Source organism: Chiloscyllium punctatum, chromosome 15, assembly GCF_047496795.1.
Source record: "Chiloscyllium punctatum isolate Juve2018m chromosome 15, sChiPun1.3, whole genome shotgun sequence".
Taxonomy (NCBI): domain Eukaryota; kingdom Metazoa; phylum Chordata; class Chondrichthyes; order Orectolobiformes; family Hemiscylliidae; genus Chiloscyllium; species Chiloscyllium punctatum.
Window position 1 is genome coordinate 103,072,717 of NC_092753.1, and position 15,084 is coordinate 103,087,800.

A 15,084-nucleotide genomic window follows, 5' to 3' on the forward strand; every position below is an offset into this window, starting at 1 on the left:
TTTGCCCACAACAGAAGTGAGACTCACTGGCCTATAGCTACTAGGGTTATCCCTACTCCCCTTCTTGAACAAGGGAACCATATTTGCTAGCCTCCAGTCTTCTGGCACTATTCCTGTAGACAACGAGGACACAAAAATCAAGGCCAATGGCTCTGCAATCTCCTCCCTTGCTTCCTAGAGAGTCCTAGGATAAATGCCATCAGGCCCAGGGGACTTATCTATTTTCACCCTTTCCAGAATTTCCAACACCTCTTCCCTACATACCTCAAAGCCGTCCATTCTAATTAATTGTGACTCAGTATTCACATTAACAACAATGTCCTGTTCCTGAGTGAATACTGACGAAAAGTATTCATTCAGTGTCTCCCCAATCTCTTCAGCCTCCACACGCAATTTCCCACTACTATCCTTGACTGGACCTATTCCTACCCTAGTCATCCTTTTATTCCTGACATACCTATAGAAAGCCTTTGGGTTTTCCTTAATCCTACCAACTAAGGACTTTTCATGTCCCCTCCTTGCTGCTCTTAGCTCTCTCTTCAGATCCTTCCTGGCTACCTTATAACACTCAATCACCCCAATTGAACCTTCATGCCTCATCTTTACATAGGCCACCCTCGTTCCTTTAACAAGGGATTCCAATTCCTTATTAAACCAGGGCTCCCTCACACGACCATTTCTTCCCTGCCTGACAAGTACATACTTATCAAGGACACTCAATAGCTGCTCCTTGAACAAGCTCCACATATCGATTGCGCCCTTGCCTTGAAGCATACTTTTCCAAACCACGCATCCTAAGTCATGCCTCACCGCATCATAATTTCCCTGCCCCCTGCTATAACTCTTGCCCTGCAATGCACACTTATCCCTCTCCATCACTAGAGTAAAAGTCACCGAATTGTGGTCACTGGCCCCAAAGTGCTCACCTACCTCCAATTCTAACACCTGGCCTGGTTCATTACCCAGAACCAAACCCAGTATGCCCTCACCTCTTGTTGGCCTGTCTACATATTGTGTCAGGAAACCCTCCTGCACACATTGGGCAAACACTGACCCATCTAACGAACTCGAGCTATAGCTTTCCCAATCAATATCAGGAAAGATAAAGTCCCCCATAACAACCACCTGATTACTTTCACTCTTCTCCTGAATCATCCTCGCAATCCTTTCTTCTACGTCTCTAGGACTATTAGGAGGCCTGTAGAAAACTCCTAACAGGGTGACCTCACCTTTCCTATTCCTAACCTCAGCCCAAACTACCTCAGATGGCGAGTCTTCATCCATCGTCCTTTCCACCGCTGTAATACTATCCTTGACAAGCAATGCCATAACTCCCCCTCTTTTACCCCCACCTCTGACCCTACTAAAACATTTAAACCCTGGAACCTGCAACAGCCAATCCTGTCTCTGTTCTACCCATGTCTCTGTAATAGCCACAACATCGAAATCCCAGGTACCAACCCACGCTGCAAGTTCACCTATCTTATTTTGTATACTTCTTGCATTGAAGTATACACACTTCAAACCACTTTCCTGTTTACAGGCACCCTCCTTTGAGATTGATGCCATGTTCCTAACCTCCCTACACTCCAGGTCCTGCACCCTAAAGCTACAGTCTAGGTTCCCATGCCCCTGTAGAGTTAGTTTAAACCGCCCCCAAGAGCACTAGCAAACCTCCCCCCAAGGATACTGGTGCCCCTCAGGTTCAGATGTAGACCATCCTGTTTATAGAGGTCCCACCTTCCCCAGAAAGAACCCCAGTTATCCAGATACCGGAATCCCTCCCTCCTGCACCATCCCTGTAGCCACACATTTAACTGTTCTCTCTCCCTATTCCTCGACTCTCTATCACGTGGCACGGGTAACAAACCAGAGATAACAACTCTGTTTGTTCTAACTCAGCTTCCAACCTAGCTCCCTGAAAGCCTGCCTAACATCCTCAGCCCTCCTCCTACCTATGTCATTGGGAATTCTTCGAGGAAGGAATGTATGCTGTGGATAAGGAGAAACCATACTGGACTTAGATTTTCAGAAGACATTTCATAAGCTGCTACATCAAAAGTTACTGCAGAACTACAAGCTCATGGTGTAAAGGGCAGCGTGTTGGCATGGACAGAAGATTGCTTCCTGTAAGCTGGCACAGGGTAAGCATAAATGGATGGTTCACTGGTTAGCAAATGCACTGGGTGATGCGGAAATATTTACAAATATTTACACCTTATGTAAATAACTTGGATGATGGAACTGAAGGCATAGCTGGTAGATTTGCTGATGACACAAAGATAGGTAGCAACATAAATTATGAAGGAGATACAGAACAGAACAGAACAGGGGGCTGAGAGATAAATAATGGTTGTGACATGGTTGGCCGGGCTGTGTTAAATGATGTCAGTGAGGACAGACCCCCACCCCAAACATTTCTGATAAAGGGCTTATGCCCGAAACATTGAGTCTCCTGCTCCTCGGATGCTGCCTGACCTGTTGTGCTTTTCCAGCACCACACTTTTCGACTCTACATATCCCTGCATATTCATATGCTTATCCAAAAGTCCCTTAAACGCCCCTAATGTATCTGTTTCCACCACCACTCCTGGCAGCGCATTCCAGACACCTACCACATTCTTTGCAAAAAACTTGCTATTTGCATCATCTTCGAACTTTCCCCCTCTTACCTTAAATGCATGTCCTAATTTTAGACATTTCAGCTTTGGAAAAAGATTCAGACCATCAACCTTATCTTATAATTTTATAAACTTCTTTCAAATCACTCCTCAGCCTCCGCCGCTCCAGAGAAAACAACCCTAGTTTTTCTAGCCTCTCCTTATAGCTTGTATCCTTGAATCCAGGCAGCATCCTGGTAAACCTCTCCAAAGCCTCCACATCCTTCCTGTGATAGGGCCACTCAGAATTGAACTCAATACTCTAAGTGTGGCCTAATCAAAATCTTATAAAGCTGCAACATGACATCTTGACTCTTGTACTCAATTCCCCAAACAATAAAAGCAAGCATGCCATACACCCTCTTCACCAGGCAGAAGTAGGTACTGCAGATGCTGGAGATTAGAGTCAAGGTTAGGGTGGTGCTGGAAAAGCACAGCAGGTCAGGCAGCATCTGAGGAGCTGAAAAATCGACATTCCCGGCAAAAGCCCCTCATCAGGAATGGATGCTGCCCAAAACGTCAATTTCCTGCTTCTCGGATGGTGCCTGACCTGCTGTGCTTTTCCAGCATCACTGTAATCTTGACCTCCCACCATCTTCACCACCTTATTGACTTGCATGGACACTTGCTGCTGGCTATGAACTTGAACTCCAAAATCCCTCTGTACATCAATGCTGTTCAGGGTCCTGCCATTAACTGTGTACTTTTCCTAACGTTTGATCTCCCAAAGTGCAGCACCTCACACTTTACCATACATCTTAATCTTCTGGATAAGCCTACCATAAGGAACCTTGTCAAAAGCCTTACTAAAATCCATGAAAACAACATGAACTGCTCTATCCTAAACAATCATCCTAGTCACCTCCTCAAACAAGTCAATCAAGTTAGTAAGACATAACCTGCCCTGCACAAAGCCATACTGATTATCCCTAACTAGGTCAGGTTTTTCCAAATGCACGTAAATCCTATCCCTAAGAATTCTCCCCAAAAGCTTCCCAATCACTGACGAGAGACTCACTGGTCTATAGTTTCCTGGAGGCTATGAAAGGATATAGATAGGCTAAGTGAGTGGGTAAAGATCTGGTAAACAGAGTACAAGATTGAAATTGTCTATTTTGGCAGGAAAAATAAAAACAGCATATTAGTCATAGAGACATACAGTATGGAAACAGACCCTTCGGTCCAACTCGTCCATACCAACCAGATATCTTAAATAAATCTAGTCCCAATTGCCAGCATTTGGCACATATCCCTCTAAACTCTAACTATTCCTGTAGCCATCCAGACACCTTTTACATGTTGTAATCGTACTAGCCTCACCACTACCTCTGTCAGCTCATTCCATGCATGCAACACCCTCTGCGTGAAAACGTTGCCCCTTAGGTTCCTTTTATATCTGTCCCCTCTAACCTTAAACCTATGCCCTCCAGTTTTCGACTCCCCCATTCTGGGGAAAAGACCTTGTCTATTAACCCTATACATGCCCCTTATTATTTTGTAAACCTGTACAAGGTCACCGTTCACCCTCCAACGCTCCAGGGAACATAGCCCCAGCCTATTCAGCCTTTTCCTATAGCTCCAACCCTGGCAACATCCTTGTAAACCTTTTCTGAACACTTTAAAGTTTCACAACATTCTTCCTGTAGGAGGGAGATCAGAATTGCACGCAATATTCCAAAAATTGCTGAACCAATATCTTGTATACAGCCACAACTCCTATACCCAAAGCTCTGACCAATAAGGGAAAGCATACCAAACACCTTCTTCACGATCCTTTCTACCCGCAACTCCACTTTCAATGAACTATGAACCTGCACTCCAAGGTCTCTTTGTTCAGCAGTACTCCCCAGGACCGTACCATGAAATGTATAAGTAATGCCCTGATTTGCCTTTCCAAAATGCAGCACCTCACATTTATCTAAATTAAACTCCATCTGCCACTCCTCAGCCCACTGGCCCATCTGATCAAGATATCATTGTACTCTGAGGTAACCTTCTTCACTTATTATAAAAATGGTGAGAATTACAGAGCTCTGAGATGCAGAGTGATCCTGGTGGCCTATGGCATGAATTGTAAAAGGCCAGGAAAAAGGTGCAACAAATAAGCAGAACGCTAATACAATGCTAACATTTAATGCAAGGGAAATAAATACAAAAGTAGGGATGTTATATTTCAATTATTCAGGGCACTGGTGAAACCACAGCTACAGTACTGTTTTCAGCATTAGCCTCTTTATTTAAGGAATGATGTAAATGTGCTGAAAGCAGTTCAAAGAAGGTTTACCAGATTAATACCTAGAATGGGTGGATTGTCTTCTGATGAAAGATTCAACAGACCAGGGTTGTATCTGTTACAATTGAGGAAAGAGCCAGCTTGATTAAAATATTCCACATCTTGAGAGGTCTTGACAGGCTACATATTGAGATGATATTTCCATCTGTGGTCACTGTCTAAAGGTAAAACGTCACTCATATAAGATAGAAATGAGAACATTTTTCTCATTTCTTCCATGCTCTTCCACAAAAAATGCTGTAAGCAGTGTCTTTAAATATTTTTATGGCAGAGATGGATAGATTTCTGACAAGGAAGAGATGAAAGGTCTTCAGGGATCTGCAGGAAGTTGGAGTAATCAGATCAGCTGCAATCTTATTGAATGGCAAGATACATGCAAAGGCCTGAGTGACCTACTCCTGCTCCTGATTCATTGTTTGTATGTCTAGTCCCCAAAGTTTAATATTGTCTGCGTCAGTTAAAGATCCTGCAGTAGTAACAGCAATTTTCTGGATGATCATTTCCTTAATCAATGATAAATGAAACACTGGCAAAATGTAAGATCTTAAGATAAATTCCTAATGGTGGATTGTACAAGGGCAGAGAGACAGTTTATAGAGGAGACACCATTCATTACCTGTGTTTGAACAGATGCATAAGGACCTCCTGGATCACTGCTTAATAGGTTTTCGCTGTTCATTTTGGTTTTCAGACAAGCAATGTAACGGTTACAAAAGTCTTTGCAGAGATCATTAACTTTCTCCAACTCCAACAGATGAATACGTAACACTTGGATTGCTTTCACCATCTGTACAGGGTGAAAAGGAAAGATGAAATAAATAGCAGGAAGCACAACAAATCTGAACCAGTCATAATTTATGTAAAAGTCTGTGAATACTTTCTAATTGGGACAAAATTAAATATCAGCTGCAATATTTACAAAATCTTCCAAGAAACTGCCTTCATATTTAGGTTGCAGACAACCGACTTCTGTGAAGCAATTAGTGCCATTAACTCCTTATTACATCTCTCAGATGGAATGTTTTAAAGCCAAAACTCCCAAATTAAAAGAGAATGGACAGATTTTTGTTTTGAAAAAGGGTATGAGTAGTCATGGTGGCTCAGTGGTTAGCACTGCTGCCTCATAGCACCAGGGACCCTGGCTCGACTCCAGCCTCGGGCAACCGTCTGTGTGGAGTTTGCGCATTCTCCCATATCTGTTTGAGTTTCCTCCTGGTGCTCCGGTTTCCTTCCACAATCCAACGATGTACAGGTGAGGTGAATTGGCCACGCTAAAATGCCCTTATTGTTCAGGGCTGTGTGCATTAGTAAGGGGTAAATATATGATAACACAGTCGAGGAATGCGTCTGGGTAGATTACTCTTTGGCGTGTCGGTGTAGACTTGGTGGGCCAAAGGGCCTGTTTACACACTGTAGGGATTTTATGATTCTAGTCACTGAAGAGGATTCTATTAGATCTGTGATTAAGAGTAAATAGAGAAAGGTTGTTTCCACTTTTGAAGATCTTCTAAAAAGGGTAATGAACTTTAATGCAGGTTAGAAATGTAAAGAGGAGGTGAGAATGAGTGTCTTCATGCAAAGTCATCAGAATATATAATTCACCCTGAAACTGAGTCAATCGTGGAATTTAAGAACAAGAAATGAAAGGGGATTAGAGTGGGCAGCATATTTGGGCCTGAAGTTCAAGGTTCACAATATGTCTGAAAAGGTTGATTAAAATATCTATGCAGTGTTGTGATTGCAGTAGAACAAAGATGAGAGGTTGAATGGTCTCAGTCTGGATCAAAAGTTCTGATTATTGAAGAAATTGTGCACTAATTAAAAATGTAAATTAAATGTACAATCATTCTTATCTATTCCAGTCATTATTTATGTCAGTGAGAAGAGGAGTCAGTGTAATAAAGAATAAAAGAGAAGTACAGCACAGGAACAGGCCCTTCGGCCCTCCAAGCCTATGCCAATCATCATGCCCTGACTAAACTAAAAACCAATGAGGTAAAAACAATGACTGCAGATTCTGGAAAGCAAATACTGGATTAGTGGTGCTGGAAGAGCACATCAGTTCAGGCAGCATCCAACGAGCAGCGAAATCGACGTTTCGGGCAAAAGCCCTTCATCAGGAATCTTCCTGATGAAGGGCTTTTGCCCGAAACGTCGATTTCGCTGCTCGTTGGATGCTGCCTGAACTGCTGTGCTCTTCCAGCACCACTAATCCAGTATAAACTAAAAACCAAGCCTTCTGCCCTTATCTGGTTTGTTTCCCCCTATTCCCTCCCTATTCATGTAATCATTCTGATGCCTCTTAAATGTAGTCAACGTGGCTGCTTCTACCACCTTTTCTGGCAGTGCTTTCCAGGCTCCGACCACTCCCTGCATGAAAAACTTCCCTCGTACAACTCCCTTAAACATCCCCCACCCCTTACCTTGAACCTGTGTCCCCTTGTAACTGAAACTTCAACCCTGGGAAAAAGCCTCTGACTATCCACTCTACCTATTCCTCCAACAATTTTGTAGATCTCTATCAGGTCTCCTCTTAGCCATCATCTTTCCAGTGAAAACAATCCTAGTCTTTTAAACCTTTCTTCAGCCATTGCCCTCAAGACCAGGCAATATCCTGGTGAACCTCCCTGCACTCTCTCCAAAGCTTCCACTTCCTGCTGGTAGTGTGGTGGACCAAAACTGCACACAATACTCCCAAAGTGGCCTAACAAGGATTTTATACAGCTGCAACATGGCTTGCCAACTCTTGTACTCCACCTCCATAATGTTCGATAATGGCTGATGTTTCTCACCTCGTTCTCTTGATTTTTCCCCATAACCTTTGATCCCCTTACTAACCATGAACCTATCTGTCTCAATTTTAAATACACTCAGTGACTAGGCATCCACAGCCCTCAACAGCAATGGGTCGCACAGATTCATTACCTTCTGCTGAAGAAATTCCTCCTCATCTCAGTTCTAAAGGGTCATCCCTTCGCTGAGGCTGTGCTCCCAAGTCCTTGTCTCTCCTAGTGGTGGAAACATCTTCTCCACATCCACTCTAACCAAGCCTGTTGATATTCTGTAAGTTTCAATAAGATCCTCCCCTCCTCCTTCTAAACTTCACCAAGTACATCACCGAAACTTAATAAAGACACTACAGCCTGAACTGGATGAGTCCTAAAAGACATAACTGCCAGACTGGATCCAACAAAAGGGAACAGCATAATTAACCTCATCTCGTGAATGGAATTGTTGAATGCTTCGGTCTCTGACCGTATCAGGAGGAGAACCCACTGCACACTTCTTGTGGAAATGAAGCCACATATTCAAATTGAGGATACTCTGTGAGGCACCATCACTACCACTGTGAAAAATGATACAGATTCAAACAGGCCTAGCAACCCAAAAAAGTTCATTCATGAGGTGCTGTGGGTCAGCAGTAGCAGGACTGTACTCCAACACAATCTGCAACCTCATGGCCCAGTATTTACCCCACTCACATGCCAGCAGTATCAGATATTTCTAAAAGTATCACCCATCCCTAATTGCCCAAAGGGCAGTTAAGAGTCAACCACATTGTTGTTGGTCTGGAGACATATATAGGCCAGGTTAGTGAATTAGATGGATTTTTTTCAACAATCAACAATAGATTTGTGGTGATCATTAGACTCTAATCCAGATTTGTACAGAATTCAAATTCTATCATCTGCCATAGTGGGATTTGAACCCAGGCCCAGAACATTACTGGGTTTCTAGATGAACAGCCTAGCGATCATATCACCGGCCACAGCCAGACAGGTCTATCCACTCAAGGATGAGTTTCCTGTTTAGAGATGGTAAGGCCTGCAGATGCTAGAAAGTCAGAGTCGATAAAGTATGCAGCTGGAAAAAGCACAGCAGGTCAGGCAGCATCAGAGGAGCAGGAGAGTTGACGTTTCAGGTTGGGACAAAAGAAGCATGAGCATGTTTCTAATAAGCACGAGCCCTAATGAAGGGTGCTGAACTGAAACATCGACTCTCCTGCTCCTCTGATGCTACTTGACCTGCTGTGCTTTTTCCAGCTCCACATTTTACCAACTCTAGGTTTCCATTAGTGGTTCATCCCAACCAAGCCTGTGCTGTACTGGGGCAGGAAGATCTCTGAGAGGCTCACACTCCTCAGGGATATAATTGCAGAAGGCCTTTGATAAGATACCGCACACCTACCTGAGGGACATATTCTCCAAAACTGGCTTTGGCAAAGGAATCTGCAATTGGATCCAACTGTTGTACGCCAACATTGTTTGCACAGTTTCAATCAATGGGTAGGAATTACAAAGCTTCCCGATCAGATTTGGAATCAAGCCAGCTGCCCTCTCTCGCACCTAGTTGGTATACTGTATAGACCATATGCTGAGTCCATCAGGAAGGATGCAATCCTGAGATGGGTGACTATTCCAAACAGTGGCGGGCCAGCAGGTAAAAGCTTCCTTATACATGGATAATGTTGCCATATTCTGCTTCGATCTACTGTCAATGCACAGACTCATGAGCATGTGTGACCAATTGAGACTGGCTTCGAGAATCAAAGTAAATCGAGGCAAGAGCAAGGCCACGTTCTTTGGGAACTGAACTACTGGCGGTGGGGATGGGGTGGGGGGGGGTTGAAGAAGAAGAGAATGTACCCAATGCCACCCTCATCCTGATGACTACCTTTGTGAGAGTCAGGTCCTCGGAATGCAAACATCAAGTATTACTATGTACTGAGGTTCTCTATGTTCCCGGTATTGCAAAGGATGGATCTGACGTCAGGGCTGCAGAATGCTCCAAGTAGTTGGCTGTTCCATATCATCTGCTCTTCCTGGAGAACTTTGCAAAGAAAAACATCTTTGACCCTAAGTCCATCAGGCAGTGGTCAGTGCTTAGTGTCTTTGTGATCCTGTGCGAAAATGAGACAGTGGATCTGCCAGGTTGTTTCCTGAGGAGACTGTCAAAATTATTTGGCAGAATTCTTATCACTAAAACTTTCCAACAAGCATCAAGACATAACTTGTCTGGTGATGGGAAGGGCACTGCCTGTTCGATCCTTCATGTATACCTGGACTCTCTGCACCATCGCATGGTCGTGGCTTTGGTGAGGGGGCTGCGGTATGGTCACACATTGCCTTCTGGAATATACCTTTGCAAAAGCAGTCTGGGAGGTGAGATGCAGTGGTTTTAGTCATAACTTATTTCGAACAGCTCTGTGATGCAGGACTCTGTGCTCCACAGTCTGTTCCCTGGGACACACATCAAGACAAACATTGACTGCACCTGAGGACCATTAACTCATTGAAGACGTTCTTTGGTCTGCCCGAAGCTTGTTGATCTCCCAATACAAAGAGTTGACCTCAACCAAGTGTTACTGGCTGGCATTTCCAAGGTCCAGGACTATCCCTGAGGGATGCACTAAAGCTGCCGTCAAGGTGCAATGGGGAAAGACCACTGTTTCAAGATCTTTCTGTTGAAATATAATGTGGGTCTGTTCAGTCATCAGATCCTCTTGATACATCAATGTTAGTAAAGAGTGAACTACATTTGTAGCAGCGGTGAGAGCGAGGAGCTGACTGGGAGCGGTCCAATTGTGCTCTGGGAAGGTGAGTGAACTGATATATTTGGACAGTAGCTGAACCCAAGACGCTACACTTGTAGGTTCTCTCACCAGTCCTCCTCCTCTAACCAAAAAGAGACTCTGTGATGTGTTGATAAGGTAAAGTTTTCTATTTTGTTTTAACCAAGTGATTGGTAAAAACTTCTCAGAAGATCTCAGGTCCACGTTGTGCTCCTCTTGCTCAATGTGAAAGCTCAGGGACACTGCTGATGTCCCTGACTCCTTCACGTACAGGGAATGTATCCAGCTGCAGCTCCTGTTGAACCGCATGATGGCTCTGGAGCTGCAGATGGACTCACTGTGGAGCATCCGCTGAGGATGTCGTGGATAGCACATTTCGTGAATTGGTCACACTGCAGATTAGGGTTGCTGAGGGAGAAAGGGAATGGGTGATCTAAAGGCAGAGAAAGAGCAGGAAGGCATTGCAAGTGTCCCCTGTGGTCATCTCTCTCCAAAACAGGTATATCATTTTGGATACTGTTGGGGGAGATGCCCACCAGAGGGACACAGCAGTAGCTAGGTTCATGGCACCCTTCTGCTGTACAGAAGGGCAGGTAAAAGAGTGGAAGGGTTATCGTCATAGGGGATTCAATTGTAAAGGGAGTATTTAGGTCATATTGTGATCAGAAATGAGAACTGGAATGGTATGTTATCTCCCAGGTGCACAGATCAGGGATGTCTCAGATCGGCTGCAGGACATTCTGAAGGGGTAGGGTGAACAACCACTTGTTGAGGTGCACATAGGTACCAATGATGTAGGTAAAAAAAATGGAATGAGGTCCTACACGAATAATTTAGGGAGTTAGGAACCAAGTTAAAAGGTAGGACCTCAGACGTAGTAATCTTACGATTGCTATCAGTGCCACGTGGTAGTCTCAGCAGAAATGAAAGAATAGGCAGGATGTATGAGTGGCTTGGCAGATGGTGCAGGAGGGAGGGGTTCAGATCTTTGGGACATAGGGACCGGTTCTAGGAGAGGTGGGACTATTACAAATTGGACGGTCTACACCTGGGCCGGACTGGAACCAATATCTTTGGGGTTCCTTTTGGGAAGTCTAATTCTACAGCGAACTATACTGTAAACAGAAGAGCCGTGGGAAAAGTTGATGGGCAGAGAGATCTGGGAGTGCACACATTGCCTTCTACCTGAAGGTTGCTGCACAGGTGGATAGAGTGGTCAAGAAGGCATATGGTATGCTTGCCTTCATCGGACAGGGCATTTAGTATTAGAGCTGGCAGGTCATGTTAAAATTGTACAAGACCTTGGGTTCGGCCATATTTAGAATACTGTGTACAGTTCTGGTCACCACATTACCAAAAGGATGTGGATGTTTTGGAGAGAATGCAGAAAAGGTTTATGAGAATGTTGCCTGGTATGGAAGGTGCTAGCTATGAAGAGAAATTGAGTAGGTTAGGTTTGTTTTCATTTCAGAAAATGAGATTGAAGGGGGACCTGATTAAGGTTTACAAAATCATGAAGGGTATAGACGGGGTAGATAGAGATAAGCTTTTTCGCAGGGTGAGGGATTCAATAACGAGAAGTCACGCGTTCAAGATGAGATGTGGTAAGTTTAAGGGGGATACACGCGGCAAGTACTTCACACAGAGGGTGGTGGGAGTCTGGAAGATGTTGCCAGCAGAGGTGGTAGAGGCAGGCACGGTAGATTCATTTAAGGTGCATCTAGACAGATGCATGAGTAGGTGGGGAGCAGAGGGATACAGATGTTTAGGAATTGGGCGATAGGTTTAGACAGTGGATTTGGATCGACTCAGGCTTGGAGGGCCGAAGGGCCTGTTCTTGGGTTGTAAATCTTCTTTGTTCTTTGGTTGCTTTTGCTAATACTGTTGGAGAGGATTTAAACTAATGTGGCAGGGGGATGGGAACCAAATGAGGAGGTTAGTAGACATTAAGGAGGTAGTAACTAAAGCCTGTGAGGAACTAGATAATGAAGTCAGCATGAATAAGGGTAAGAGTAAGCAGAGAGCAGATGATGAACACAAAGGGACTGATGGTCCGAGGTGCATTTGTTTTAGTGTGAGAAGTGTAGTAGGTATGGCAGATGAATGCAGGGCTTGGATTTGTACCTGGAAGTATGATGTTATTGCTTTAATGAGACTTAGTTGAGAGAAGGGCATGATTGGCAGCTAAATATCCCAGGATATCAATGCTTCAGGCAGGATAGAGAGGGAGGTAAAAGGGGTGGAGGAGTTGCCTTACTGTCAGAGAGGATATCATAGCTGTGGTGAAGGAGGACTCATACAGTGAGGCAACATAGGCAGAGCTCAGAAATAGGAAGGGTGCAGTAACAATGTTGGGGCTGTACTATTGACCTCCCAACAGTGAGCAAGAGATAGAGGTACAAATATATAAACAGATTACAAGAAAGATGTAGGAGCAACAGGGTGTTGTGATAAGAGATTTTCATTTTCCCAATATTGACTGGGATTCACTTTGTGTTAGAGGTCTGGATGAAGCAGAATTTGTAAGGAGCATCCTGGAGGGTTTTCAAGAGCAGTATGTAAATAGTCCAACTCGGGAAGGGGCCATACTGAACCTGGTGTTGGGGAATGAGCCCAGCCAGGAGGTTTCTGTAGGGGATTACTTTGGGAATAGTGATCACAATTCCATAAGTTTTAGAATACTCTTGGACAAAGATGTGAGTGCTCCTAAAGGAAGAGTGCTAAATGGGGGGGGAGCAACTATACCAAAGTTTGGTAGGAGTTGGGGTATGTAGCTTGGGAGCAGCTGTTTGAAGGTAAATCCACATTTGGTATGCAGGAGGTCTTTAAAGAGAGGTTGATTATAGTGCAGGAGAGACATTATCCTGTGAAAATGAGGGTTAGAAATGGAAAGATTAGGGAACCATGGATGACAGGTGAAATTGTGAGACTAGCTCAGAGGAAAAAGTATGCGACATAAGGTCTAGGCGACTGAAGACAGACAAAGCTTTGGAAGAATATCAGGAATGTAGGACAATCTGAAACAAACAATTAAGAAAGCTAAAAGAGGTCATGATATATCTGTAGCAAACAGGGTTAAGTAAAATCTCAAAGCCTTTTATTCATATATAAGGGGCAAGAGGGTAAATGGAGAAAGAGTTGGCCCACTCAAGGACAAAGAAGGAATGTTATGTGTGGTGTCACAGAAATTCTTAGCGAGAACTTTGCATTGGTATTCACCGAGGAGAGGGACATGACAGATGTTGAGGTTAGGGATAGATGTCTGATTACTCTAGGTTAAGTTGGCATAAGGAGGGAGGAAGTGTTGGGTATCCTAAAAGGCATTAAAGTGGATGGTATCTATCCCAAGTTATTGAGGGTAGGGAGAGAGGAAATAGCTGGGGCCTTAACAGATATCTTTGCAGCATCCTGAGGACTGGAGAATTGCTAATGTTGACCCCTAGTTTAAGAAGGTCAGCAGGGATACTCTAGGTAATTATAGACCGGTAAGCCTGATGTCAATGGTAGGGAAGTTGCTGGAGAAGATACTGAGGGATAGGATCTATTCCCATTTGAAAGAAAATGGCTTATCAGTGATAGGCAACATAGTTTTGAGCAGGGAAGGTTGTGTCTTACTAACTTAATAGAATTCTTTGAGGAAGTTACAAAGTCGATTGATGAAGGAAAACACACCTGCCATTCACCTTATACCCCTCATGACTTTATAAACCTTTTTAAGGTCACTCCTCAACCTCCTATATTCTAGTGAAGGAAGTCCAACCTATCCAGCCTCTTCCCATAACTCAAACCCTCCATTCCCAGCAACATCCTGGTAAATTTCTTCAGAACCCTCTCCTGTTTAATATTATCATTCCTATAACAGGATAACCAGCACTGTACACAGTACTCCAGGAAAGGCCTCACCAACATCCTGTACGACCTCAACTCCTACATTCGAAGGTCTGAGCAATGAAGGCAAATGTGCTAAATGCCATCTTAACCACCCTACCTATATGTGATGCAAACTTTAAAGATATATATGCTTAAACTCATGTTCTCTCTGTTCTATAACACTACCTAAGGGCTTATTTTTAATTATACAAGCCCTGCCTTGTTTGTTTTACCAAAATGCAATACTTCGCATTTATTTAGATTAAATTCCATCTGCCAGTCTCAGCCCACTGACCCAATTAATTAAGATTGCTTTATAATCTTAGATAACCTTCTTCTACGGAAGGTCAAACAGCTTGAGGTCATAGTCTACTGCTACTAACAACATAGATAGAAAGGGGGACGTGGTCCTGCAGTCAGAATTTAGCGACCTCGGCAGAAAATTAGCAAACTCAAATTCTAATCTCTGGTTTACTCCCAGCACCACATGTGAGTGAGTTCAGGAATAGATAGATATAGGATAGTATAGGATTGATGAATGTGCAGTTGGAAAGATGATGCAGGAGGGAAGGCTTTAGATTCCTGGAACACTGGGAGTGACTCTGGGAGAGTCGGCATAAACCAGATGGGTTGCACCTAAACACAGTGGGATTGAGTTCCTTACAGGATGCTTTTGGGGAGGATAAAAA

General features: G+C 43.8%; 1 protein-coding gene across 4 annotated transcripts in view; it reads right to left on the minus strand.

Annotated features, from left to right (window-relative positions):
• LOC140486540 (homeobox protein PKNOX1-like) overlaps nt 1–15,084 on the minus strand; it is a 114,468-nt gene that overhangs the window by 44,298 nt on the left and 55,086 nt on the right. For all 4 annotated transcript variants that reach the window (XM_072585822.1, XM_072585824.1, XM_072585825.1 and 1 more), the window contains one exon: nt 5,570–5,740. In XM_072585822.1, coding sequence (XP_072441923.1) covers nt 5,570–5,740 — 171 coding nt within the window. The remainder of the gene's footprint in view (nt 1–5,569; nt 5,741–15,084) is intronic.